Here is a 27,599-nt window from a genome sequence, read left to right on the forward strand (position 1 = left end):
CGCGTTTTCTCTCAGCCAATCATCTCACTGCTCCCGCCCTGACGCGGAAGTGATCAGCGCGTCTGCGCTCATCCACACACGCGCGAGAGTGACTGAAGAACCAAAACAAAGCCGATCTCAACTTATCACGGGCTCTGCGAGAGCGGAATGGGTTCAGGTTCAACATCATCTGTGTGAGCACACATACGCGTGTGTTTGAGAGATGAGCGGCGCACAGGGGTGCAGCGGAGAGTCCGAGCACGAGGCAAAGCGGCTGTGCACGCGGAACGAGTCACATGACCGCAGTGAACCAGCAGAGGGCGGCAGCGCTGCAGTGGTGAGTTACTCAAACAGCGATTCAGTTTATGACATCACACAGCAAAATATCAATAGCAACGACGAGCAGCAATACAGTAATATCAAGCAATATCAAGCAATATCATGTACTGTAATATGTGTCTGAGCTAACTTTCTGTAAAAGCAAACCATCTGACACACATCCAGCGGTTAGTTAGGCATTAAAAGAACCATACAATATTCAAAGAATAAATCTGGTACTGGAAAAAAAAAAAAAAAAAAAAACATTTACATGTTACTTTTGTGATACGTTAGTGGAACATGTTCACACCTTTAAGTGTTTAATAATGCTAATTCATGTGTCAGAATTAACATTCCATTCTGCTCTGTTATATTCTGTTCTGATGTGCTGAATTCTATTCTGATACACTGTATTCTATTGTAGTCATTTGTGTTCTTTTAAATTCTATTCTATATCTTTGTGCTCTATTCTGTTGTATTCTATTCTTTTGTGCAATTTTCTATTCAACTCTACGTTGTGCTGTATTCTATTCTATTATGCGCTCTTTATATTCTGTTTTATTCCATTCCTTTGAACTTTATTCTAAGTATTCTATGCTGTTGTGCTCTATTCTGTTCTATTCTGATATGCTGTTCTATTCCTTTGCTCTTTTCTATTCTATTCTATTCTTTTGCGCTCTATTCTGTTGAATTCTATTCTTTTGTGCTGTTTTCTGTTCTACTCTACTCTACTCCATTGTGCTCTTATGTTGTGCTGTATTCTGTTGTGTTGTGTCCTATTCTGTTGTGCTCTCTTCTGTTATATTCTATTCTGTTGTGCTCTATTATGTTCTATTTGATTCTGGTGTATTCTATAATCTGTTGTGCACTATTATATTCTGTTGTGCTGTATTCTATTTTATTCTTTTGTGCTCTTTTCTATTCTATTCCATTGTGCTGTATTCTGTTCTGTTGTGCTCTTTTCTGTTCTGTTGTATTCTTTTGCATTCTATACTCTGCTCTGCTCTATTCTTTTGTGTTCTGTTCTGTTGTGCTCTATTCTATTTGGTTATATTCTATTTTGTTGTGCTCTATTATGTTCTATTTTATTCTGTTCTGTTGTATTCTATAATCTTGTGTATTTCTGTTCTGGTGTTATGTATTCTGTTGCGCTGTATTCTATTTTATTCTTTTGTGCTCTTTTCTATTCTGTTTTATTCCTATGTGCTCTATTCTGTTGAATTCTATTCTTTTGTGCTCCTTTCTATTTGATTCTGTTCTATTTAAGTCCATTGTGCTATATTTTATTGTATTATGCGCTATTCTATTCTATTTTATTCTATTCTATTCCATTGTATTCTATACTTTGTGCTCTATTCTATTCTGTTTTGCTGTGTTCTATTCTTTTGTGCTCTTTTCTATTCTATTCTATTCTATTCTACTCTGTTGTGCTCTTGTTTTGTGCTGTATTCTATTGTATTTTTGTGCTGTATTCTATTCCATTCCATTGTATTCTATACTTTGTGCTCTATTCTATTCTGTTTCACTGTATTCTATTCTTTTGTGCTCTTTTCTATTCTATTCTACTCTGTTGTGCTCTTGTGTTGTGCTGTATTATATTGTATTTTTGTGCTGTATTCTATTCTCTTTGTAGTGTTCTGTTCTGATTTGTTGTGTTGAATTCTGTTGTTCTCTGTTCTATTCTGTTCTGAGTTGTAGTGTTCTATTTCATTCCATTCTCTTCTCTTCTCTTCTGTTGTGTGTGTGTGTGTTTCAGTCAGTGATCATGCCCGTGTTTAATGCGTCTGATTGGCTGGACGAGTGTCTGCAGGCGATACTGGAGCAGGATTTCCCGGGCCGTATGGAGCTGTCCGTGTATGACGACGGCAGTACGGTACACACACACACACACACACACACACACACACACACTCAAAATGAGTATCAGTGTGAAGAAGAATATGTTCAAACAGCGTGTCGTGTGTGTCAGGATAACTCCAGAGAACTGATCGAGGGATGGAGGCAGAGGTTCGAGGACAGAGGCCTTTCCATGGTGATCTCCGGCCACAGCTCACCCAGTCCACGAGGAGGTGTGTGTGTGTGTGTGTGTGTGTGTGTGTCTGCTCTTATTCCTGGAGAGCTCAAGGACTCTGTCTTCACATTCACCTGGTTATCATGACACACATGTGTTGAACTCACGCGACATTAAACAGACACACACACTCTGTTCATGCGCTTCAGAAATCAAAAGAAGTTTCTTATCGGTGTTTAGTTGGTGTCAGGAGCTCAAAGCATCTCCGTGTTCTGCATACCGAGCTTTCAGCAACACACACACACACACCTGTAGACGAACACGTCAAGCACACACTGAGATCTGTTTGAGAGAGCGCAGGCCGTCTCAACCGGATTAACTTAACTAATGTAACCGATCCTAAGCAGAAACAGACAATGAGTGTGACAGCAGCCTGTCACCCATGACACTGTGTGTGTGTGAATATTTGGGTTGACAGCCAGAAGATTCATTGGTACTCATTTTGATTGACTCAGAATGATTCAGTCAGATTCCATACACTGAACACTGATTCGATTCAGTAAGTGTTTCAAATGCATTGAAAGTAAAATACATGGCTGCAAAATTAATCGAAATTAAACCGCATGCAATTTGTCAAAGGCTGCGATTTTTTTTTAAATTTTTTTTATTTTTATGCGCAGCTTCTCAGTGCAGCATGGCTCTGTGATCAGTAGTAAATGCTGCTTCATCTGAAAGCCAGAGGGCGCTCTCGCTCAGAATCATACTATCACTGTAGCTGAATAAACAGAAGATTGAAACACTTTGATTAAACATGATTATTAACACACGACTATGACAATATATCTATAAGTTCTTCGAGCCTTCTGGGGTATTTTCATGATAATGAAGTGTATTTATAATGCAATGCTATTCAACATAGCCTTTATCACTGTATATAATACTGTGAAATAATATGTTGAGTAAAAACATTATTAAATGTTGTCTTTTGTTGCACAAGAGGTTCTTAATTGTTTCTCATTTTCAGAAAGATGTTTGATTCGTGTTGCTTTTTAAATGCACATTATATGCGACTCAAACTCGCAGTGCTTTCAGATGGAGCAGCATTTCCTACTGATCACAGAGCCGTGCTTCACTGACAAGCTGTGCATGAAAAATAATCACAGTCTTTGCGATTTCATAATCGCACGAAGCCAAATCACTTTAAGCCCAATTTCATGTTAATTGTGAATTTATTGTGCAGCCCTGTTAAAATACTTCCCATAAAGTCTCTGAAATCGGAAAGAAAAACATTGTCAGCATTTCTTCTGTCATAAGTCGCACGGGTATATTTGTAGCAATAGCCAACAATACATTGTATGGGTCAAAATTATCGATTTTTCTTTTATGCCAAAAATCACTAGGCAATTAAGTAAAGATCATGTTCCATGAAGATATTTTGTAAATTTCCTACCGTAAATATATCAAAAATGTATTTTTGTGAGTAAATATACATTGCTAAGGGCTTCATTTAGACAACTTTGATTTTTTGCACCCTCAGATTTCAGATTTCCAAATAGTTGTATCTCGGCCAAATATTGTCCTAATAAACCATACATCAATGGCTTATTTATTCAGCTTTCAGATGTTGTATAAATCTCAATTTCAAAAAAATTTACCCTTTTATTTATTTATTTATTTTTGAGGTAAAATCCCTAGGCCACATTTTGCCCCAAAATCAAAAGAAAAAATTTTATTACATTTTACATTAAGAAAATATAGCCTATTTTTAGGACCATTCTAGTACATTATTTAGATTTATTAGTTTTTACAAATAAATTTAATATATAAAAATAACAACTACTCTATACTACTATAAATGAATACTTGATAATTTTATTAATTTATTTATTAATTAAGCTTTTTTTTACAGTAATGTAATGGGAAATTTGTAGGGTACTATACTTTGTTTTCATGAAAATAATATTACAATGCAAACTAACAGATTTATTTTTTTCTATGCAGAGAATATACTGTATTTATATTATTTTTTTTTATGTTTTGAATATGTGAGTGTGAAGACATTTGAGGCATTTTAATTAATACTGCTCCAACTCACTCATCACATTTAATTGTTGATATTTTACTAAATCAATATTAGTATGTCAGTATTCTAAGCTATTTTTACAAATGTTTATTTAATGAATCATTAGACCTCTAGTGGACAAATCATATTTGTTTATGATTGTTGTTTTTGTTTGTTTTTAGTTGGATTTGCTAAAAACCAGGCAGTGTGTCAGAGCTCTGGACGATTCCTCTGCTTTCAGGACGCGGTGAGTTTGTGTGTGTGTGTGTGTGTGTGTGTGTGTGTGTGTGTGTGTGTGTGTGTGCGTGTGTGTGTGCGTGTTTTTGTGACATGTCAGGACACAAATTTGTATAATGACATGGGTATGACAGGTATTACAAGGAGAGGGTGACTTATGAGGACATTACCCCATGTCCCCATTTTTCAAAAGGCTTATAAATCATACAGAATGACTTTTTGTGAGAAAGTAAAAATGTGCAGTTTTCTGTGATGGGTAGGTTTAGGTGTAGGGGTGGTGTAGGGCGATAGAAAATACGGTTTGTACAGTATAAAAACCATTACGCCTGTGGAATGTCCCCACAATTCACAAAAACAAACCTGTGTGTATGTAAGTGTGTGTGTGTGTGTGTAACATGTACCACCTGTGATGTAAATACGCTCCCAGCGCCACCGTGTGTTTGACAGGCCTGTCAGAGGAACTCGACTAATGACTGAAACGTGTGTGTGTGAAGGTAAAATAAGTTCATGTATGCCTGTAAATCTCATTCTGCACCCAAACTCTGTTCCAGTGTGTGTGTTTGAGAGCTCAGCATCATGACATCTGCCGTGTTTCATGTCGACTGTGATATTCAGTACAGAAACACATGCTTCAGATTCAGTGCTGTGAGTGTAAACCTCCCCTGCGGTGTGTGAAAGGCCTCAACGGGCTTCAGATCATGGGAAATTCACACACGCTTTTGTTTTTCTGTCATAATAGAGATTTTCCATTGACTTCTGCTGTTTTTATACTGAATCTTGTGCTGCCAGGGCAGGTTTTAATAATGAACTGAAACTCAAATCTATACGCTTGTGTTTTCGATTTAGTGTTGTAATATCCTGCAGTATCGTGCCCTCTGGCACATTGATGTGTCGCTCTCAGTGATGTTGTGTAATCAGATCCGTGATGGAGACGCTGATGTTTCTGTGAGAGTCTCTCCTGCGGAGCCGCTGGAGCCGCTCGAGTCCAAGTCTGTCGCAAGAAAGAGCGTGAGACCCGAAACACAGCGCAAACACGCCTCGCCTCGCTCTGCTTGACAGCATGAGAAAAACACTGTTGTTTATAGAAAATAATACAGAAACATCACTCTTTCTCCATCATATGAGCTCGGAGAGAAGAGTTGCATTATCATTATGGGAAATGTAGTTTGTGTGTTCAGCTGAAGCCTCAAAGCTCCTCCTGTGGCTGTAGATTCACTTCCTGTTTTGTAAGTGTGTGTCAAAGACATCTCATGTTTAACTGAAGCAAAACCTATAGTAACATGTTGATAAAGCTATCCATTAGCATCTCAACAGCAGTTGATTTTAGGAGGCAACAGATATGAGCCATCTGATAAATTCAATGATTTATGCAGCTACTTTTGAATGGCCATGGAGAAAGATGCTCTCTGGCAGCAGGTTATTGTAGTTACAACATCAACCAGCAGGAGTGAACAGATGAAACTAACCTGACAAACCTTGAACTGAACATCTAATGAGGAAATGATATACGTATGTCACAATTTGGGTCCATAAAGATGACAAGGAGAAGAATGAGAGTTCAAATAACAGCAAAGCTTTAATAACTGAGATATCCATGTGACAGTGTGTGCTAAAACACAACCGACACAATGAACACAGAGAACTGAAGGTCTTAAATACACAAGATAACCAACTCAAATGAAAGAAGGTGTGCACTAATTAAATAACGTAATGAATAACCATGACAACAAATGATGAGCGGGAACACAGGACACAAAAGTGTTTGAAAACCAAACCAAAACAGACTAAACTTGACAATATACACTTTAATAACTACAGACATACATGCACATACTACTACTACTACTAATAATAATAACAACTAATTTGTCCATTAAACTGCAGAATCTTCATGATGAGACATTCAGCTCTAAAAAATAATACATTTATTATACTTATATTATCCATAATCATGAAAATCAGCTGTAAACATATCAGCATCAACTGTAAAACTGCAGCAACAATGATAATCACAATAAAAAAGCATATTATATTATATTATAGTCACAGATGGCTGTAGTAGATAGCTCACAAATACAAGGGATCCTTGAAACTCACAGGGCTACACAGGAGAAAGAAACACAACCAACTAAACTCTCACGACAAACAACGCAGAACAAGAAACCAACTGAAACTGAGGGCTTAAATAGACAGAACTGAGGAGAACTAATTAACAAACCACACCTGAACCAAACGAACACAATCAATTATAAACCAGAGAAACAAACAGAGAGAGACCGAGGGAGGACTGAACTAATAAACAGACTATAACTATATTATAGTTTATGAACCACAGCTGTAAAATACAGTTGTTTCTGTGTCTCTGTCCTCTGGATTACAGTGACGTCCAGCGTCGCTGATCTACAGTCACAGGAAACATTAAGTTAGTTAACAGAGAAAATAACTCTATTTACAGTTTTAACACACAAATATAATCATTCACACACAATCTGCTGGAGATTCAATGTCAAAGTACTGAAGATCAGTAAAAACAGTCTCTGTTTCAGTGTCATTACAGTGTTGAGCCAGAATTAAAATCTGTGTTTCAGAGAAACTGCTAACAAAATTACTGCTGTAAAACACCTTGAGTTCAATAAATAACTACGATCGTCAGTTTCTGATGCCTCACCTGTTCATAAAACTCTGGATTAAACTCTTCCACGGACGACAGCAGACCTGTGAAATAGATCAATGTTAGATACTCACTTCTTCAATAATCATATAGCTTATAATTATAAGATCCTTTATTTCAGTGCTCACGCATGTCATGCCAAACCCATCCAAATATTTAGTGTAAAATATTACCTTTAGTCTTATTTTTCATTCGTACAGCCACTATAATCAGTGGAACTGCTATCAGGAGTAAAACCAAAGCCTCCGCAGTGACGATAATCACAACTAAACCTGAAAAACACAAGAGGAAACAGTCAGAGGAATCAGAAAATCACAGAATCAAAATAAAAAAAACAAAAATTAGTGACTAAATCAAAGACTATTGCATGAAAAAGACAGATATGAGGCTTATTGAAAGTCACGTTGCCATGACAACCATCTGCCAGACCTTTCACTTCCTGTTCTGACGGACGGTGAGATGTGGAGAGACGTTCACCTGTGTCCGGTGAGGAAATAACAGACATCATCCAGATATAAAGAATATTAAATTATTAAAAGATGTTGACAGAGGAAGGGTATGAGAAAGAGATGAAGTGACCTGTTGAGGAGATCTGATGGTCTGTGATTCTGCTGGACGGATTCATTTCTGATTCACTCCTGACTGAAAATGAGCTGATAATTGAAGCTTCAGTGGCCTTTTCATCTGAAGGTTGAAAGGAGGTCAAAAGTTATTACATTTATATATTAGTACACTCATCTGAAATCTGCATATAACCATGAATTAAGCAGTTTATTGGCCACTATATAATAACATAAAGCTGCTGACAGTTTTACATCTACATTACTACTATAGATACATTTGTATGTCACATGAATCACTTACCATGTTTAACCTTCAACAAAATCTCTGAATAGACATCAGTTAAAGGTAAAGTCCTCTTCACAGCACACCAGTATTGTCCTTCATCCTCTGTTCTCAGATCAGTGATGGTGACGGTGAAAACTCTGTTCGTCGTGTTGTCAGTCAGAGAGAATCTCTCGTCTTTAGCTGGAGATCCTGATTTAACCATGATGTTTTTATTTCCAGTCATACACTCACCTTTACAAAAATACTTTGAATTTGATTCATATCTAGATTCATATGAGCATCTGATCTCAACTCTCTCTCCTCTGTGTCCTGTAACTGTAACTGGAGCTCCTACAACAACAGCTGAAACACAAATATCATTATATAGAGCTGTTATGTGTGAGTAAGAGACATCAGCAGGTCAGAATAATAATTTACAAATATCATCCATATGAGTCTGATGATCATGTGATAACAGTGGAAAATCAAGAGATCATGTCAAACTGTGTGTAAAAGAGCTCAGAGTCTCAAACTCACCTGTACAGATGCTGGAAAAGAGCAGCAGAACGTCCCACATGATGAACTTTGACAAGCGTTTCACTAAAATAAAAGACCAAATTCTGTGTGACAAACATTACTGTCGTTCTCTTCCGTACTGAGTGAACAATGTGGCATCAGCAACTAATATGAACACTTCCTTCCCCTTTCTGTATCTCTAACCACATCATCTCTACATGACATCTTAAGAGAGCACAATTGTGATGTTTCACTAGTATCATACACAGGTCAGTCGTGGTACAGTGTTCCTCTCATGTTCAATCAACAGTAAACTCAATACAATCGCCTCAAATATTTAAAAATACATGCATTGTTTTTTCCACACTTGATCAAACTGCATGCACTGAAAATAATATTTTTAGATCTCTTTTGGTCTCTTTCATTACATTGAGTGTCAAAAGGCCTACACTAGACAGAATGGTAAATCTAAATGAACTGGCTTTATTCAAGTCTAAATTATTATTATTATAAAATATTAACATTACTGAATCAAGCTGAATACATTAATTGAAACTTTTCTGGGTTAAATCTAGTAGAAACAGCTCTTAAAGTATAGAGTACCTCAGAATGAAAAATGTCTAAAACAGTGGAAACAAACAACCAAACAAAGAAACAAACAAATTTGTGTCTTGAGGATGTAAAGCAACTGATTCCTTTGACTTCTGATGGACAACATGAGAAAATGAACCAATATTACTTCATCTTTATTGCATCGCTGAGGATACAGAAACAAACAAGATAATGGCGCAGTGATGCACGACTGTCAAGACTTCATAATGACCGATATGACAGACTAAGTACATGTATAGCTGTTTCTATCCAAAGTTGTGAATTTACTCGCGCACAAAACTGGAATATCACATAAAACACTTGTGAATAAAGCAGCGTTTTCATCAGTGAGACGAAGAGAGTGTGTGTGTGTGTGTGTGTGGTGAGTTACACCGGCCTCCTGAAAACCCCCTCACACTCTTCCACAAGTAATTCCATTAGTTCAGTTGACTTTACTCAGATACTGGCTTGTTTTATGGCTGCTGTCTGCGGGTCGGGTATTTCGGAGGGATTTTTCCGTGTGCTGGTTTCCAGAGGGCCAGAATCAGCCCTCCTTGAGGTTTACAGGAACGCCAGGAATTCTGCTCAAGCTGCCGTGACTGTGAACGCAGAGACACAGTGCTTCATTCTTTGAGACGTGACCAGCAAAATGACTGAATACATGTTTTTATGCTGCTGGAGATTATTTTATAGTCATGAACCGAATGTGTTACACTGCTGTTAAAATCACTGAATGTTTAAATGTGAGGAAGTACAGCCATCTTGATGAATATATTCAGTTAATATGCCAGTATCATATTTAGGTTGTTGATCTGAAGTAGAGTTTAATTCATATTTGTTATGTTTTGCATAAAAGATCAGTTGTGATGATGTCATTGTGTTTCAGGATGATGTCATGAGGCCTCAGAGAGTTCGGCTACAGCATGAAGCTGCCGCAGTCAATCCCACCGCCGTGAGTCCGGACACTTTTAACACTTTCATTTGCACATTAAATTGAACAAAAGTGACATTTATATTGTTTCAAAAGATTTCTGTTTCAAATAAATGCTGTTCTTTTGAATTTTCTGTTCATCAAAGAATCCTGAAAAACAAAATGTAAATCAGTTTCCACAATAATAACTGTTTTCAACATTGATAATATTCAGAAATGTTTCTTGATCATCAAATCAGCATATTAGAATGATTTCTGAAGGATCATGTGACACTGAAGGCTGGAGTAATGATGCTGAAAATTCAGCTTTGATCACAGGAATAAATTACAATTTACATCATATTCACATAGAAACAGTTATTTTAAATTGTAATAATATTTCATAATATTTGAAAAATGTACCACATTCATAGAACACAGTTTAATGTTATTTTTCATATGCAGCAGCAGTTATTTTTACAGTCAGTGTTCTGTGAGGGTTTGGTTTGTTGCTTTGACCTCTGACCTCGGGTCACAGCGGGCGTAACGGCATCAGACTGAAGACCTGCGGCGCTAAATAAACAGAAACACAGAGCTGAGATTAGACGAGCACGAGTCAAGCGCTGCCGCAGAGACGCCCACTGTCTGATCACGACAGAGAGGAAATGAGACGAGTGTGTGTGTGTGTTGTCTTATGTGTGTAACTTGAGTTGTGATCAGCCCTATCACTGCTGTAATGATGATTCCTGTCTGTAATTCATCTTAAACACACTTGTATGTGTATGAAACATTTACAGTATATCTTGTATCATATTTTACATATTGTCAGATGGTCAACATAAACACTAATGTCTTGTGTGTTTTGTCAGATTGTTGGTTGTAAAGTGTGTCGAGTTCCTGAAGGCTCCACTGAGCGCTACACCCGGTGGATCAACTCTCTGAGTCCAGAGCAGCTCCTCACACAGGTGACACACACGCACACACACACTTGTGTATGTGGTTTACGGGGACTCTCCATAGACGTAATGGTTTTTATACTATACAAACTGTATATTCTGTCCCCCTACACTATCCCTAAACCTACCCATCACAGGAAACTGTCTGCATTTTTTTTTAATTTAAAAAAAAAACACACTTTAGTTTGTTTTTTAAGCCATTTGGTTTACGAGGACACATGAAGTGTCCTCATAAACCTTGTACACAAGAACACACACACACTCACATACACATCAGAGAGATTAAAGTTGGCACGAAGAGCAAATTCACTCTCTTTCGCTCTCTTTTATAAATGCATCTTATTGTGCACGTTTCATTAATCCAAATATCATAAGTGGATCTTCCAGTTAAATTGCAGACTCTTTGGCCACATTTACACTGCAGGTCTTGATGCTCAATTACGATTTGTAATCGTATTTTTTTTTTTTTTGACAACCAGCTTACATCGTCTTTTAAAAGTGACCCATATCCAAAATCTCCATTTACACTATACAAAACAACCCAAGGTAGACGTACTGAAAAAAAAAAGCTTAGGCCAAAAAGGAAGTAAAAAAACTGCATGATTTGCAGTAGACACAGACAAGATGATAAAACAAGCTTCTACTTTCCGCACCATCTTTAAAGGTCAGAAAACATTAAAATTTCCTGATAATTTACTCACCCACATGTCATCCCAGATGTTCATGTCTTTCTTTCTTCAGTTGAAAAGAAATTAAGGTTTTTGAGGAAAACGTTCCAGGATTTTCTCCATATAGTGGACTTCAATGGGGTTCAATGGGTTGAAGGTCCAAATGTCAGTTTCAGTGCAGCTTCAAAGGGCTCTACACGATCCCAGACGAGGAAAAAGGGTCTTATCTAGCGAAACGATCTTCTAAAAAAAAAAAAAAAATTATATACTTGTTAACCACAAAATTTCCTCTGCGATGTGCCACGCATGACATGATCATTTTGGAAAGGTCACATGTGACGTAGCCGGTGAAGTGGGAGAAGATTAGAGTAAATGTTATAGTTACCTACACAATGTGTATCTGATATGAATAAAGCACCTTGTCAATTTATAATTGAATGGATTGTTATTGCCGCTTCCATAGACATCATTGTGTATTTTACAAACTCTAAATGTATTGTTTTACTAGTAATTATGTGTGTTTAAATGTCTGAAACCTAAAATAAACCTCATGTGGTTGAAATCACTGAATAGTGGTCATATATCTCAAGTGCTGAGAGCGTGCGTCTCTGGTTCAGCGCCAGCAAACTCGCTAAAGCACATTTAATTTTTAGCAGTTGATCACGTGATGCACTGAACGTTCTAATCACACCGGTGTCATCGTACACAGGGTTAAAACTTCTTGTCAAGACAACTATAGAATGATTAGCATTTAGCAATGGAGCAGCTACAATCCTTGTTTTTTCATTGCCATGTTTGATTTTCAAAAATAACGTCATGGCATGAACATTGTTTGAAATGAAAAGTGTAGATAACAATGAAAACATTGGTGCTGTCCTGTTCCGGTCTCCATAGGAACACATTGTTAAAATGTGGTTAAAAGAGCGACTGAATTAATTAAACAGAAACTTTCTGAACGTTACTTCGTCAGTACCATCAGTGTCCGACTCCGGTTTGAACAATGTAAGGCTGAACACCGTTACTGACAATCCTCATTTTGGCTGCGTGAGATAGTGCACTTTATTAGGGAAGTAAAGAGGGTTGATCTGGATTTGAAGAATGAGTGTGTGCGTGTGTGTGTCTGTCTCTTTTATGACAGTCTGTTTGATCTCTCTCAGCGTGTGTGTCGGCAGGATGTGTGTGTAGGTGTGTGACAGGAAAGGCGAGGCGTGTTGTGTTTTGAGGGGTCGCGTGCCTCGCGGTCAGTAGGTCGCCACAGAAACAGGATGTGTACCTGAAGACAGATATTTCCACGGAAACGGTAAGCGTAGCGCATCCACACGCGCTGGCGGGAAACGGATCCCGAGGGTCGTGAGGTCAGAGTGATGCGTGGAACGTTCCAGACGCCCAAATCATCCAAAAACACTCACATTGTTAACCAAGAGAGAGAGAGTTATGAGTGGTGTTTTCTAAGGCCACTTCAAATTCTAGTAAGCCCCTAGCAACACCCTAGCAACCCCTCACAACAGTAACCATCCTTAAAATCATTACAACTGCCTAGCAGCGCTCTAGCACTGGGCACACATCATGTCAGTAAACACTCCTTTAATGTGTTTCCTGATGGATTTCTGCTCTGATTTTCTCCTCCATATGTTCTTGTTCATTGAGAAGGGAGTTGTGTTTCTCTTGGGTGTGTTTGTGCATTCCAGCCGAGGTTATCCAGTGAAACACACACACACATCCAGTGGGCAACATCTCTGAGCCATTACGACACACTCGACCAGCTCAGTGTCAGTCTGAACACACACACTCACGCACACGTGACCTTTGAATCTGGATTAGTGAGATCAACAGGTTTTAGTAAGAATATTTGTACCTTGTGATGTGATTTTAGGCTTCACTGACAGGGAAGCAAGTACACACTGATCTCGGCGCTCTGCTTAGTTTCTTTGCTCTGTGAAATATCACTGATTTCGTCCCTTTTGCCATCTTTGAAATATTCCTCTCTTTCCTCACTCCAGCATTTTCAAACAGAACGACAGTGAGGGAGTGTGTGTGTGTGTGTGTGTGTGTGTGTGTGTCTCGCCCTGATCTTTAACTCTCAGACGAGCACAAGCAGCCAAAGTAAACTCATTAGAGCAGTGTGTGTGATTAGAGAGTGTTGAGAACATGTTAATGCTTTTTATCTTAACCAGACGCTGATGTGTGACGGGATTCGGTCTGATTTGTCCATCTAAACTGGAAGCAAAAATGCTGAATAACATAATCCCATCATTAATGTTTAATACACATGTTTATTTTACTTATTTATTTCAAAAAGGGACAGTGTACATTAATCAACATTCATGAGGGTAAATGTACCCAAATCAGCCTGAAGGCTAGTTTTCATTAAGTAGTCCCTTTGCCAGATGTTATCAGGCCTAAAAACTAGAGAAAAGAAACAAAATAGAAAAAAATAACAACATGATACAATCAAAAATTATAAACAGCCTTTTAGAAAAGAACATACGAACTGTTTTTGACACGTTTAATTTCAGATAACACTGATTGAGCCACGATGTGACTTTTGCCATAACATCTGTTAACTTATTTGCAACCTCTTCTGCATTTTTACCATGTGTGAAAATGACTGTATCGTCTTGCATACATTATGATATTACATTGTTGACACACCAATCATTAATATACATGCTAAAGAGAACTGGGCCCAATATGGAGCCTTGTGGAACACCAGTTGATTGTGGAGCAGGATTTTGCACCAGTGAGATATAAGGGACAGTTCACCCAAAAAAAATAGCATTTGAAGAATGTTGGAAATCAATCAGTTGACTTCCATAGTAGGAAAAAAATGTGGAAAAATAATATGTCTACCGTCAACTGTCTGGTTGCCAACATTCTTCAAATGAACTTTTTTGGTGTTCGACAGAAGAAAGAAACTCATTTGGGTTTAGAACAAATTAAGGGTGAGTAAATGATCACAGAATTTTCATTTGTGGGTGATCTAACCCTTTAATAGAGACCAAACGATTGATTTTTATCTTTTTGTTGTTGTTTTATCATGTTGTGCTGTGTTTGTTTGTTTTCAATAGTGTGTCTGCATCAACATTTGTGTTGTTCACTTGGTTTCAGTTTTATATACAGTGGGCTGTAGCTCCGCCCACAGTGAAATCTCATTGGTCTAAAAACACTCTCCACATAACTGTATATTAAACATAAAACATGCTCTGATTGGCTCTGATTGTAAAATTACCTTTTAAAGGATTTAATGGGGACCTATTGTGCCCCTTTCACAACATGTAATATAAGTCTCTGGTGTCTCCAGAATGTGTCTGTGAAGCTTCAGCTCAAAATACCCCACAGATCATTTATTATACCATGTTGTAAATGCCCATTTTTAGTGCGTGCAAAAGCATGCTGTTTTTGTGTATGTGCCTTTAAATGCAAATGAGCTGCTGCTCTCCGCCCCCCTTTCCAGAAGAGGGCAGAGCCTGTACCGCTTATGCCCTGGATACTGTGCCCTTTATAACTAACAAAACATCTGCTTGGTGTTCATTATCATCTATATCGCTGCCACGCTCTTCATCTTGAAAGTCTGCATGCGTTTTGAAGCTAAATCAGTCTAAATTTATCATTTTCTGAGCGACACACCTGAAGCACGCGCACAGAAAGCTGACTGTCAGACGGCGCATCCTGTGAGTATTACCCTACTCTTTCATGTCTTATTGTGTTTAAACTGTCAAAAAAACACAAAGTTCACAAACACAGTGGGTTATGTCTGTGAATGTAAACAGCAGGGACAGAAATCACATGTGTATATTAGATCTGTGGCTCATTTGCTTCAAAAATAAAACTAATCCACTGCGCCTTCAGCGGCTCTGATGTCGGGAGTAAATGAAGACTGTTATGTTCTCTCTTGCATCCAACAACAAAACACCTAAATTGCTTACGGGACATTCTTGTCGCTACGGAGGCAATGACGGACTGTGTACAACTCACTCAGGGCGGGTCTATGCTAATACCGCATTGTCCATCAGCAGTCATGGGCGGGGCCTGTGCAAAGTGACGTCACATTGCACAGAAAATGAAAATGGCTTGTTCTTTGAGACTCTTGAGGTTTTATGGGGATTAAAAAAGATATTTTTTTATCACTATAGGGTGGTTGTGTTCAAACACTACCAACACCATGTAAAAGTGAATTTTGCATAATAGGTGCTCTTGAATGTGTCCTTGCTGAATAGAAGCCTTCATTTCTTTCAAAGGTGTACACCTCTCACGGGCCGACGGTCATCATGCCCACCTGGTTCTGCTCCCGCGACTGGTTCCAGACAGTCGGTCGGTTTGACGAGGGAGGAAAGGTGAGGCTCTTCTGCTGAAACACACGTACAGCCCTCGAGCCGCCGCTAATCTGAACTCTCTCTCTCAGGGCGTTCCTGAGGATCTGCTCTTCTTCTACCAGAGTCTTCGTCGCGGGGGGACTGTGGTCCGAGTGGACGAGTGTTTGCTGGTTTATCGATATCATGAACATGCGGCAACACATTCTGTGCTGGAGTGAGTCTCTTACAATCCCTGATTATCAGTCAGTAAATGCTGCTTTTGTTTTAGGGCTGTCAATCAATGAAAGACTTTAATTTTACAGATATGCAGTGAAATTGATTTAGGATGTTCTTCTGCTCATGTGTTTTATAACAATTTCAGCTGAAATCTTACATGTGTTAATGGAATTTATTAGTGAAAAAAAAAATGTCAAGATACTCATATTCTCACAGGTCTCTTCAGTGTGTGTGTGTGTGTGTGTGTGTTATCTGTCTCTCTGTGGAATGACTGGCATCTTCCCGCTCCGTGTGTCTGGAATTCCACAGATTTTCACGCCGTCTGTCCAACAGGCCACAGCTGGATGTCAAACCCCAGCGTCCTCTCATTACGTGTGTGTGTGTGTGTTCAGGGTTGATTTATGTGTTTTAGTGTTTTATAATGCTCTCAGTTGAAGGACGTATGCAGAATGAATGGAAAGAATGCTCTTTAAATAACTCAAAACCACAGTTTCTCCTTCATCCATTGTCCCTGAAGTCATGGATAGATGATCTTCATCACGCTCATCCTCACGTTTATTAACCATCTCTGTCCTCCTGCTCTCAGAGACACTATCTGGGATCTCCGCGTGGACTTCCTGCAGGAGCGAGTGCTCAGCCAATGGGAATCGTTCACTATATGGAACGCTGGAAAACAGGGACGGAAACTGTACCGCAGCTTGAGTCTTACCAATCAGAAGAAGGTGATGGCTCAAAACATTCAAAATAATAATAATAATAATAATAATAATTATTATTATTATTATTATTTTTATTAGTATTATTAGTAATACACTATTATTAAACTATTTATTAACTAATTAATAATATAATAATGATTACTTATACTAAAAAGCTTTAAAACATACTAAAATAAATATAATGAAAAAAATAATTAAAATAAATAATTAATACATTGAAGGGACATAAAAATACTAAATAAATAATCATATTGAAGTTATGATAATAAAAATAAACAATCATATTGAAATAATGATAATAATTGGTTAAAATACTAAAAGCAGGTAAAAATACTTAAATAATAATTAATTACAAAATAATTAAAATAAACGAATAATTAAAATTATTATTAGTTAAAATACATAAGGGTCTTAAAATACTTAAATAATATTAATTAAAAATAATTAAAGTAAAGAAATTATTAGTAGTATTTAGTTAAAATACTAAATGAACTTAAAATAAAAAATATATATATAATAAATAACCAATAATAACTAATTAAAAAAAATATCAGAAATGTATAGTAATTGTTATTAATCAGGTAAATACTAAAATACATAATTACAAATAAATAAAATGAATAATTAAAATGATTATTATTCATTAAAATACTGAAGGGACTTAAAAATACTAAAATATAAATCAATTATAATAAATCAATAATAATAATAATTAATTTAATTAAAATAAATGAATTATTTAGTTAAAATACTGAAGCGACCTAAAAAAAAATCATAACTAATTAAAAATAATCAAAATCAATTATTGTTGTTTTTGTTGATAATCCATTAAATACTAAAATAATAATCATAAAGTCATCACTTTCAATTCTAGTAACCCCTTATCAACTGCCTAATAACACTCTAGCAACTACCCAGAACACCCTTGTAACCACCAAACAACTGAGCTGCAGTGATTGTAAGTTAATTAATATGTGAAATATTGAAGAGGTGGTGCTGCATCGGTTGATGTGTGTGTGTGTGTGTGTGTGTGTGTGTGTGTGTGTGTGTGTGTGTGTGTGCAGGTGAAAGCGTTCTGTGATGTGGATGAAAACAAAATTCAGAAGGGCTTTTACACATACGAGGAGTCAAAGGTGAGAGACGCGATGTGTCACTTCAGAACTCAATATAGATTATAATAGTATATCTGTTTATATCTGTTTCTAATAATAGATCTGTTTATACCATCATGAAACACTACAGAAGCATTACAGTCATAGTGTAATATAGGAATATATAGGCGTAAAATGAAGTACATCATGAATGACTGGCAGTAGTAATAGTGTATGTTATATGTAATGAGAATAACTGCATATTAAACATGCATTTTTCAATAATTGCATATTTGTAAACTTCTTTAAACATTATTTTTAGTTGGCACTATTATTTTAATGTTAGTGTATGTAAGTAGATCCACTGAAATGATCTGAATCTGAGAACTGGACGTCTTCATGGGAACGTGGTTAATGTAAATCTAGAATAGTGATTAGTTATGCAAATATAATGCTAGTAATGAATCAACGTCTATGCCTAGACACAGATCAGCCGTCAGCTGTTTTCAGAAGAACACGCCGTGACTAATTAATTTCCTGGAAAATCCATCATTAGCCTCATTAGCTTGATGAGAATCAGACGAACGATCACAGCGCAGCAGTCAAAACACTGGAGGATAATAGCAGGAACAGTCACATCCCACAGGAACATCAGTTATCACCTCTGAACACACTTAATACTGGAACACTTCAGAGCCGTAATAACACCAATAACACTGATGATACTGTGATTAACACACACACTCTCTCGATTTCTGTTTCCTTCAGGAGCGGCCGAAGCCCAAGATTCCCATCCTGCACTTTAGAAATGCATCGCCGCCATTTATCGTGTGTGTGAAGCTGGTGAGTGTGTGTGTGTGTGCGTCTTAGACCTTAATTTGACTTTTCTCTGAAACACACACATGCTCGTGTCCAAATGACTGTGAGGCTTGTATCAATCTCAATCATCATGTGTGTTTCCTGCTAATGAAACTCCAGCGGGATCAGATATTATCACACACACACACACAGCTGTTTCTGCATCGCTTAATATTGCATTCAATATGGATTCCAGTGAGCAGCCCAGTCGTCTGTGCCCTACATAGGCAACACATTAACTGACTTCATCCATCATTAGTGACTGATTTGAGACCCTCCTCATGCCACACAATAATCACATTATCTGATGCTAAGCTAACAATGTTAAGCTAAATTAACATATTAATACATAAATTATTGTAGTAGGTTGTCCAATATTTGTGAGTTTATACATTTTTATTTATATATACACTCTTACATTAGATTTTGGCCCAAAAGAGGGCAACATAGTTTAGCTACATTCACTTTGCAGGTGAATCTGTTTATGTCTGTGTTTTGAGTGTCTGTCTCTCTGTAGGATATGACACATGGAGTCCTGGAGGAAAACCTGCTGTCGCTGCAGCTGAAAGAGGGAATCCATTACTACCATTTCAACTGAACACGGTGTGTGTCCGGCAGGTTTGGGCTGCGCTAGGAGATCAAAATATCCTACAGGGACAGTCAAACCTCAGGTACTGTGGGACCTGCAAACAAGTAACGGACTAATAAAGCGACTGAATAATGTCTTAATTAAGATCTAAGAATGCAAAACCTTTTCTGTAAAGTTAGAGGCTGGAAAACATCATTAGCTCAGTGTGAAACTACAGAAGTTCATCAGGACAAACTTGATAAATCCTTATCTGAATGTTTAAAATATAGTTTAAAGTTTGATGGTTATATAGATGCAGTAAGAAAAACAGGCAGCACTCATGTTGATAGCATTGTTATAGCATGTTGCTAACATATTGTTGACTAACATGATATAGGTTGTATCATGTTGGTAATAATATACATGCTAACGTGTTATAGCACATTGCTAGCATGTTTTAACACGTCAATAACGTAATGCATGTTCAAACACATTACAGCTACTAGAGCCTGCAGTCTTTAGCCTCCTTGTTAACGCGCCCGCCTCCCACGGCAGAGACCCGGGTTCGAGGCTTGTGCAGAACATGGCGAATAGGACCAGAGAGGGGTTACATTGGTGCCGTGTCCCAGATGGGCCAGCTAGTAGGAGCTGTGCATGTAAACTTCATTTCCCTGGCCTCAAGAGGCGCATTAGCGGCTGATGCTAGAGGCTGCAGTCTTTAGCCTCCTTGTTAGTGCGTCCGACTCCCACGCCGGAGACCTGAGTTCGAGGCCTGCGCAGAGTGTTTTTGTAATGTTTCAAGCATGTTCAAACACATTACTAGCATATTTTAACACAATGCTAGTGTTTCTAACATTTTTAAGCATGATTTTATCATGATTTAGTATGTTGTTAGCATGTTTCTAGCATGTTTTAACTTGTTAGCTTATTGCTAGCTTGTTTTAACAAATCGATAACGTAATTCTGCATGTTTTGAACATGTTCAAACTCATTACTAGCATATTTTAGCACAATGCTAGTGTTTATAGCATGTTTAAGCATGATTCTATCATGATTTAGTCTGTTGTTAGCATGCTTCTAACGTGTTTTAACACATTGCTAGCCTGTTTTAACAAATCGATAATGAAATTGCATGCATGTTTTTAGCATGTTCAAACTCAGTACAAGCATATTGTAACAATGCTAGTATATTTCTAGCATGTTTTAACACATTGCTAGTATGTTTATAGCATGTTGCTAATAATACGCTAGCATGTTTTAGCACATCGCTAACAATTTTGCATGTTTCGAGCACACATTACTAGCATATTTTAGCACAATGCTGGTGTTTTTAACATGTTTAAGCATGTTTCTATCATGACTTAGCATGTTGTTAGCATCCTTTTAGCATGTTTTAACTTGTTAGCACATTGTTAGCATGTTTTATCACATGACTAGCATAATTTAACACAATACTAGTATGTTTCTAGCATGTCTTAACATGTTGCTAGCATGTTTTGTCATGCTACTGGCCTTTTATAGCATATTGCTAACATGATTTGGGGTTTAAGCCTGGAAAATATCTATAGTTTCACACTGAGCTAATAGAGACGATGAAAAATCTTCGTAATCTTAGAAAAAACAGTGTGTCAGAGCTGAGAACTGGTTCCTGCTGTCCTTCCCAAAGTTCCCAGCTTGAGAAACCTCTCACATCCCTCTCGCACCTAAACTCAAACACACATAGGTGTCTGTTTGCATTCCTGATGCCCCGTGTCACTGGATTTCTCCATCGTTCCCGAGTGACGCCACACTCAGAATAAACCCTTTTCCCGCAGACATGCTCTCAATCTTGCTGGTCGAGTGTGCGGGAATGGCCTGAAACTGTTGTGCAGACTTAATCTGTTAATCTCTCATTTAGTCTTTTTTTTTATTATTTTAGTTAGCTTTTTTATCTTATATTTATATTTTATTTTATTTCAGCTTTATTTAAATTACCAAAAAAGTATATTTAATAGTTTTAGTTAGCAACAACAACACTGTTTCAGTATTATGCTGTTGTATGTTAAATCCTTGTGATATTAAAGATGTATTTTTAGAATTTTTAAAACTCATTTCCTCCTTTTTCTTTGTGTATGTGTGTATTAGCTTATCACTTTCTGATAACAGCCAACTTTAATAATTCATGACAGTCTCTGACAGGTCTGGTTAGTTTTATCTGTCTTCCTCTCAACAGTCGTCCATTTTGCTTTGTGTGTGTGAGACTGGAATGTGTGTGTTATCTGAGGTCAGCGGCCACGTTCCTCCCTGTGTGTGTGTGTCAGGTGATGGAGCGTGATGTAGGTGTGCGTGTGCATGTGAGGGGTCGGGTCAGGGGTCATGGCCTGTAAATGTTTAGGATGGCGTGCAATTGGAGGGTCAGAGCTCAGCACGAGTCATTACACATCTGATCTGTAACACACACCATCACAAATAAACATGTCTGTACATAGAACTCCTGACACAACACAACACCTCAAGTTTTTACACAGATTATATTTCTACTGTTTTTACGTGTCTTTATATGTCCAAATTGCCTTTTTAATTATTTTTTTACCATACTAATTTGAATATTAGTATGTTTTTATTAATCATTTACAATTAGTGTTAAGAATATATAGCCTGAATATACACTGAACCAAACACTATAATAACATCTTGATAATTCAATATACTTTATTTTTGACAAAACATCCATGTTTCGCTCATGACTGCAGTTTCAGTAGTGACAGTAATGTGTTGGTAGCGACCTCATCACATTACAGAATTTTAAACATATTAAAATACAAATGATTTGCATAACTGTACTAAAATTTTGTTTATTTCCCCCAAATAAATGATTATGTGTTCCCTTTTGTCACTACCAAAACAATGATGTCACTACCGAAACGTGGTGAAGTTTCGGTACTGACAATTTTAGATACTTTTGAGCCTAGCTCAAAGATGCTAATCAGCACATGGTTAGCTAGCACACTTCTGAACAGTTGTACACATATAAAAACTACATTTTATTGAATAACAAAGATGTCACAACCGAAACTTCACCACGTGTTTCAGTCATGACTGTTTTGGTAGTGACGATTTTCGATACTTTTGAGTGAAGTTTCGGTACTGACAATTTTAGATACTTTTGAGCCTAGCTCAAAGATGCTAATCAGCATGGTTAGCTAACACAGTTCTTAACAGTTGTACACACACAAAAACTAAATTTAATGGAATAACACCCAAAAAGGTTTGCTTAATTGCAGAAAAAAAAGGTGTTTGGTAGTGACGTTCCTTAAAGTTACACACAGATTTTCTCAAAATGATGGACCTAGTATCTACTATGAAAGAGAGGCTATGAGAGGGAGGGAGGCTGCAGGACTAATGGACTAAAACTACACTGTTTCGGTAGTGACATGAAAATGGGGGAAACTTTTTTTTTTTTCTTTACATAAAGTTTCATGATTAAAAAAAAAATATATATATATATAATTTTTTTTTTTTTTTTTAACTTTTTTTTAAAAATATATTTTTTAAAAACAACAACTGAAAAAAACTGCAAAAATTTCAATATCATTTTCACAAGTTGAAATTTAGGGGTTAGGGATCGGCACAGGCAGCTCACAATTGAAGGTACCCATTAAATTATGATTTTATATAAATTAAGCTTACTGATATTTTAAATATTATTATGGGATTCAATGGATAATAGAAGGATCTTAGTAAACATGTAAAATGTGAATACTTAAATGCATTTTAAATCACATTCTGTATAATGGCCACTTAAATAAATAAATAATAATAAAAAAATATATATATATATATATAAAAATATATATATATATTCTTAAATATGCAGTTTATAATGTATAATAAATCAACAATCTAGTGCTTATTTGGAGGATCGGTCAGTGTCCCGCGAGGCGCGTGCAGCCGTAATAACAGCGCGCGACTCAGCAGCATCTGATACCAGTGTTTATAGAGCCCAGAATAACCACAGCCACCTCAAGACACACACACTGAGTTACACACCCTTACAAGAAAGTGCTGCGGCTCTACCCTATGGTACAGTAAATCTATCAAATGAGTATATCTGACTTTGGTGCTGAATATTCATTCGTGTTTCGCCAATGTTATGAATTTCAGTATCTAATATCTCTGACAAATTCAGTACCATAGTAATTAGGGACACGAAGGCACTTCAAATACCATGGTACTACCACTAAAATATGGCTTAAAATGTTCAAGTTTTAGTAAATAAATACTGCTGTAGGCTGTTTTTTTTAGTTGCGTCCCTCGTGCAGACGGGGCGTGGTTTAGGGGCGGGGCGCGTGTTTTGTGGGCGGGGCGGAGGTCGGAATGAGGGTGAAAGTTGGACTCACTATCAGTTTCTGTGGGTTCAGACTCACGCACGCGATCATGAGCGCTTCATTCTGGACTTAACTCTCATCTCTGATGTCTGCTCATGGTTTGGCCATGTAGTTTTTGAAGTGATCCAGAGCGGTGGTTTTTCTACAGACTGAAGGAGATTGTTGGGGTGTTAGAGGATGTTTTTATTCATTCTTTTCTCAGCTCTAGTCCTGTGTGGATGTGCTCAATACTCCAGCGACCAGTGCAGCTGGACAGGAAGGTCAGCCCTTTTCATTTGTGTAAAGGTTTATAATAGTTAAAAAGCATTTAAAAGCAAGCCTATTTTGTGATCGTTTGTATTAGGGATAATTTCGGTAATTATAGTAAACTATATCTCTCTCTTTAATTTTTTAAATATGGGCAAACAAAGGGTTTTTACATTTTAATAGTTTACTTGTAATATATCTGTTTAGACGTGTAATAGGTTTAAACAATGTAATTCTGTGAGAGGTGATGGGGAAGGTCCGGACATGCCCTTATCTTGAACATGCGCTGACATTTACCCTTAAGACTGATTCGCGAACCGATTCGTATAAACCAGTTCTTTCAATGTTCCTTCCGGAGCGATTCGGATTCGGAAGGAGTTTGTGCGTGAATTATTTCTCGGCTGTATTAGAACATTGTTTGGGACTAAACTTGTGAATGTGAAGTGGTTAATGAATCATAAATATCACTAAATATCACACATATATGATACAATCTATACTCTAAAAATGCTGGGTTAAAAACAACCCAAGTTGGGTTGAAAATGAACAAACCCAGCGGTTGGGTTAAATGTTTGCCCAACCTGCTGGGTAGTTTTATTTAACCCAACTATTGATTAAAAATGACTATATGGCTGACTTAAAATGAACCCAAAATAGGATGGAAATTAAAAATCAGACACACAATTACTAGAGGCAACAATAATAATCAAAAGGTGAACATTTATCAATAAGCAATTTAATAAATGTTTATTATTTTTTATTAAATTTATTAATAAATGTTAATTTCCAACATACTTTGGGTTCATTTTAAGCAAGAAATACAGCAATTTTTAAGCAATAGTTGAGTTACCCAGCAGGCTGGGCAAACATTTAACCAAACCACTGGGTTAAAACAACCCAGTTGCTGGGTTTGTCCATTTTCAACCCAACTTGGGTTGTTTTTACCCCAGCATTTACTTACCAGAGAATCTAAACAGTGGTATTTAACTATTTGAAAGTCTTAGGATTCTAAAAAAAGAACCGTTCAAAAGAATCGATTCACTGAAATGATTTTGACTACTCAGCGCTAAAAAGATAAAACAACACCGATTTGTTTTCGCTCGTATTTTCTGCGCCCACAGTGACGTTAATCTCCGTATGTTTTCTCTCTCTCTCTCTCTCTCTCTCTCTCTCTCCCTCCATCCCTCTCTCCCTCTCTCTTCATTGGCTGTAATACTCTGGTTTAGTAGCTGACTCGCACTTTTCTTTTCAACTCCTTCATTTAACTCTTTGAACCAGACCGCGCTGAATCTGGCCTCTATTATGCGCTCCGCGGCTTAATGGACTCCAGAAAATGATTTAATAACGTTAATTAAAAGCAAGCCGGATGAAATGGAGGGAATTTAGGGGTCATGTGTGCGGGATTCGGTTCTTTTTCTCTGGAAGACATTTGGCACTGATTTCAGTAGAAACCAAACCCCGTCAGTTTAATTATAATGCTAAGTCATGAACTCCAGCTGTAGCTGTGAAGTTTAGTTCTGCCATCATTTACTCACCCTCGTGTTCATCCAAACCCTCTATATTTGGTGGAAATACAGGAATACAATTAATCTGCATTTTAGAATCAATCAATCCTTTTTTAGACTTTTGAGTTCCAGCAAACTCAATGGATGGGATGGGACATTAAATGTTTTTGAGGACATAATGTTTCAGAGAAGTGATGTTCACCAGGTGAAGAGTGTAAATCTCAAAGCCTCTGCACACCCGTCGGCACCAGTCCAGCTGAAACAGGCACAAACACTGTAATCATCCCTAAATACGCCAGCCACAACCACTTGAAAGCGCTGTAGCGGGGAAAATGAAAATGTCACATCTGGATGACAGCTTGTGTGAAATCTTTCATGTGCACATAACCCTTCTTCTCGTACCATAAGCTTTTTAAGACCTCAGGTTGACTTAATATCCCGCACTTTCGACATCCAATCTCTCCTCATGTTGCTGAAAGCTCTTGGAGATGGGGAGGAGGTCACGCTCACCCTGAAGGTCATGGGATGCATCAAAACTGTGGACATCCCAATTTGTCAAGCTCTCAGATTTATGTGTCGTTTGAAAAACGAGAACCTCTGTGTTGAATGAGAAGCAAGACACAACTAAAACGCAAATGTTTTGGCTCCATAGTTTGGCTCCAAGCTGTTAACTCTTGTGTTGTGTGTCTGCAGCGGGCTGACGCACGAGTCTCACGCGCGGGACGTGGAGCAGGTGTACCTGCGCTGTGCTGAAGGCTCTCTGGAGTGGCTCTATCCCACTGGAGCTGTCATCGTCAACCTGAGGCCCAACCTGCCGTCCTCTGCACACCTCCACGCCTGCGTCAAGCCCCGGACGGACTCGCGCGGCGCCACGCTGTACGTGGAGCGCGCCGGAGAGCTGCGGCTGCTGCTGTCGGAGGCGGAGCAGGCGGCCGGACTCGTGCGCTGCTTCAGCCTCCAGGAGGGGGCGCTGTTCGTGGAGGCGTCCGCGCGGCGGGACATCAGCCGGAGGATCACGGCCTTTCAGTATCAGCTGATCTCCACGCAGACGCCCGGAGACGAGTCCTACTCGCCTGCAGGTAAGAAAAAAATCGGACGGGACATTATCTGTTAAGTATATCGGCCACATTATCGGTATCAGCCGATATATGTCCATTGTTAATGTTATCGTTATTGGCTCGATAAGAAAATTTGGCCAATATATTAAAACCGATAAATAATGGGTTACAATATCGGATTACAACAACAGAACAATATCGGTTATCGGCTTTCAAATATAGAGATCAGTATCAGTATCGGCCAAAATTTTCAGATCGGTGCATTTCCTTTTAATCCTAAAACACAACACAATGTGTAATTCATGTAAAAATACATGAAAAATCAATAAAGAACATTTCTTCATATTAACACAGTATATTGGCCACTATTTTTACAGATTTATCTTATGATATTCAGTCTTTATCTTCATATGCATTTGCTCTGAAATGCGCTTAAAATAGAGATGCACCGATATGTCGGCCAATAATCGGTATCGATAGTGTGAAAATGTGCTTTTATCGGCCGACATCGATTATTGGTTATCGATACCGATAGTTTAAAACAGTGATAGTCAGGGCCGATATATATCCTGTAAATCAAAAGAGGGCAGGAAAATGCACTGCATTTGGGCTTTGTGTAAAGAAAATGCTAAGAAACCAGTTTGATGTTCAATATTAATAGTAATTATATTAATTAATCATTTCATTTTCAGAATTTAGTTAATGTGTGTTCATATTAATTTGAGTAATGTGTTTGTTTATAACTGATACCAGTTACTCTGAAACAAGTTGATGAAATGGAGAGAATAAAGTTTTTATTTGCATTCTTTCAAAATATAATAATTAAAAATATAATGATTAATTATTAATTATAATAAAAGTAGCCTATCATTAATTTAAAAGAAGGTATAAAAGGCAGAACCTCCAAACTA

At 37.6% G+C, this 27,599-nt stretch overlaps 3 protein-coding genes across 6 annotated transcripts in view; 2 read left to right on the forward strand and 1 right to left on the reverse strand.

Moving 5' to 3' along the window:
* On the forward strand, positions 1–26,470 carry LOC127515515 (UDP-GlcNAc:betaGal beta-1,3-N-acetylglucosaminyltransferase-like protein 1). 4 transcript variants are annotated; one of them, XR_007930832.1, is made up of 13 exons: positions 1–316; positions 2,054–2,170; positions 2,267–2,366; positions 4,553–4,617; positions 10,100–10,165; positions 10,993–11,088; positions 15,986–16,081; positions 16,150–16,274; positions 16,863–16,998; positions 18,060–18,128; positions 18,855–18,929; positions 19,462–19,615; positions 26,324–26,470. XR_007930832.1 is itself a non-coding variant. In XM_051899239.1 (12 exons), exons 1-12 carry the CDS (start codon positions 203–205, stop codon positions 19,540–19,542), a joined length of 1,140 nt encoding a protein of 379 aa, XP_051755199.1. In that variant the 5' UTR covers positions 1–202; the 3' UTR covers positions 19,543–21,774. The 4 variants fall into 4 exon arrangements, 3 of the variants coding, with proteins under 3 accessions (XP_051755199.1, XP_051755214.1, XP_051755223.1); XM_051899239.1 differs by lacking the exon at positions 26,324–26,470 and having other exon boundaries at positions 19,462–21,774; XM_051899254.1 differs by lacking the exons at positions 1–316; positions 26,324–26,470 and having other exon boundaries at positions 2,054–2,165; positions 19,462–21,791.
* On the reverse strand, positions 6,159–8,771 carry LOC127515531 (CMRF35-like molecule 8). The gene is made up of 7 exons (XM_051899291.1): positions 8,644–8,771; positions 8,143–8,469; positions 7,858–7,962; positions 7,708–7,755; positions 7,452–7,550; positions 7,276–7,322; positions 6,159–7,007 (listed from the first exon to the last, which is right to left on the reverse strand). Exons 1-7 carry the CDS (start codon positions 8,681–8,683, stop codon positions 6,930–6,932), a joined length of 744 nt encoding a protein of 247 aa, XP_051755251.1. The 5' UTR covers positions 8,684–8,771; the 3' UTR covers positions 6,159–6,929.
* Positions 23,883–27,599, forward strand: part of LOC127515527 (meteorin-like protein) — a 10,891-nt gene continuing 7,174 nt past the window's right edge. Inside the window, exons 1-2 of the mRNA XM_051899276.1 lie at positions 23,883–24,139; positions 26,324–26,709. Coding sequence (XP_051755236.1) covers positions 24,057–24,139; positions 26,324–26,709 — 469 coding nt within the window. The 5' untranslated portion in view covers positions 23,883–24,056. The remainder of the gene's footprint in view (positions 24,140–26,323; positions 26,710–27,599) is intronic.

This window comes from Ctenopharyngodon idella, chromosome 1 (genome assembly GCF_019924925.1).
Source record: "Ctenopharyngodon idella isolate HZGC_01 chromosome 1, HZGC01, whole genome shotgun sequence".
Taxonomy (NCBI): Eukaryota; Metazoa; Chordata; class Actinopteri; order Cypriniformes; family Xenocyprididae; genus Ctenopharyngodon; species Ctenopharyngodon idella.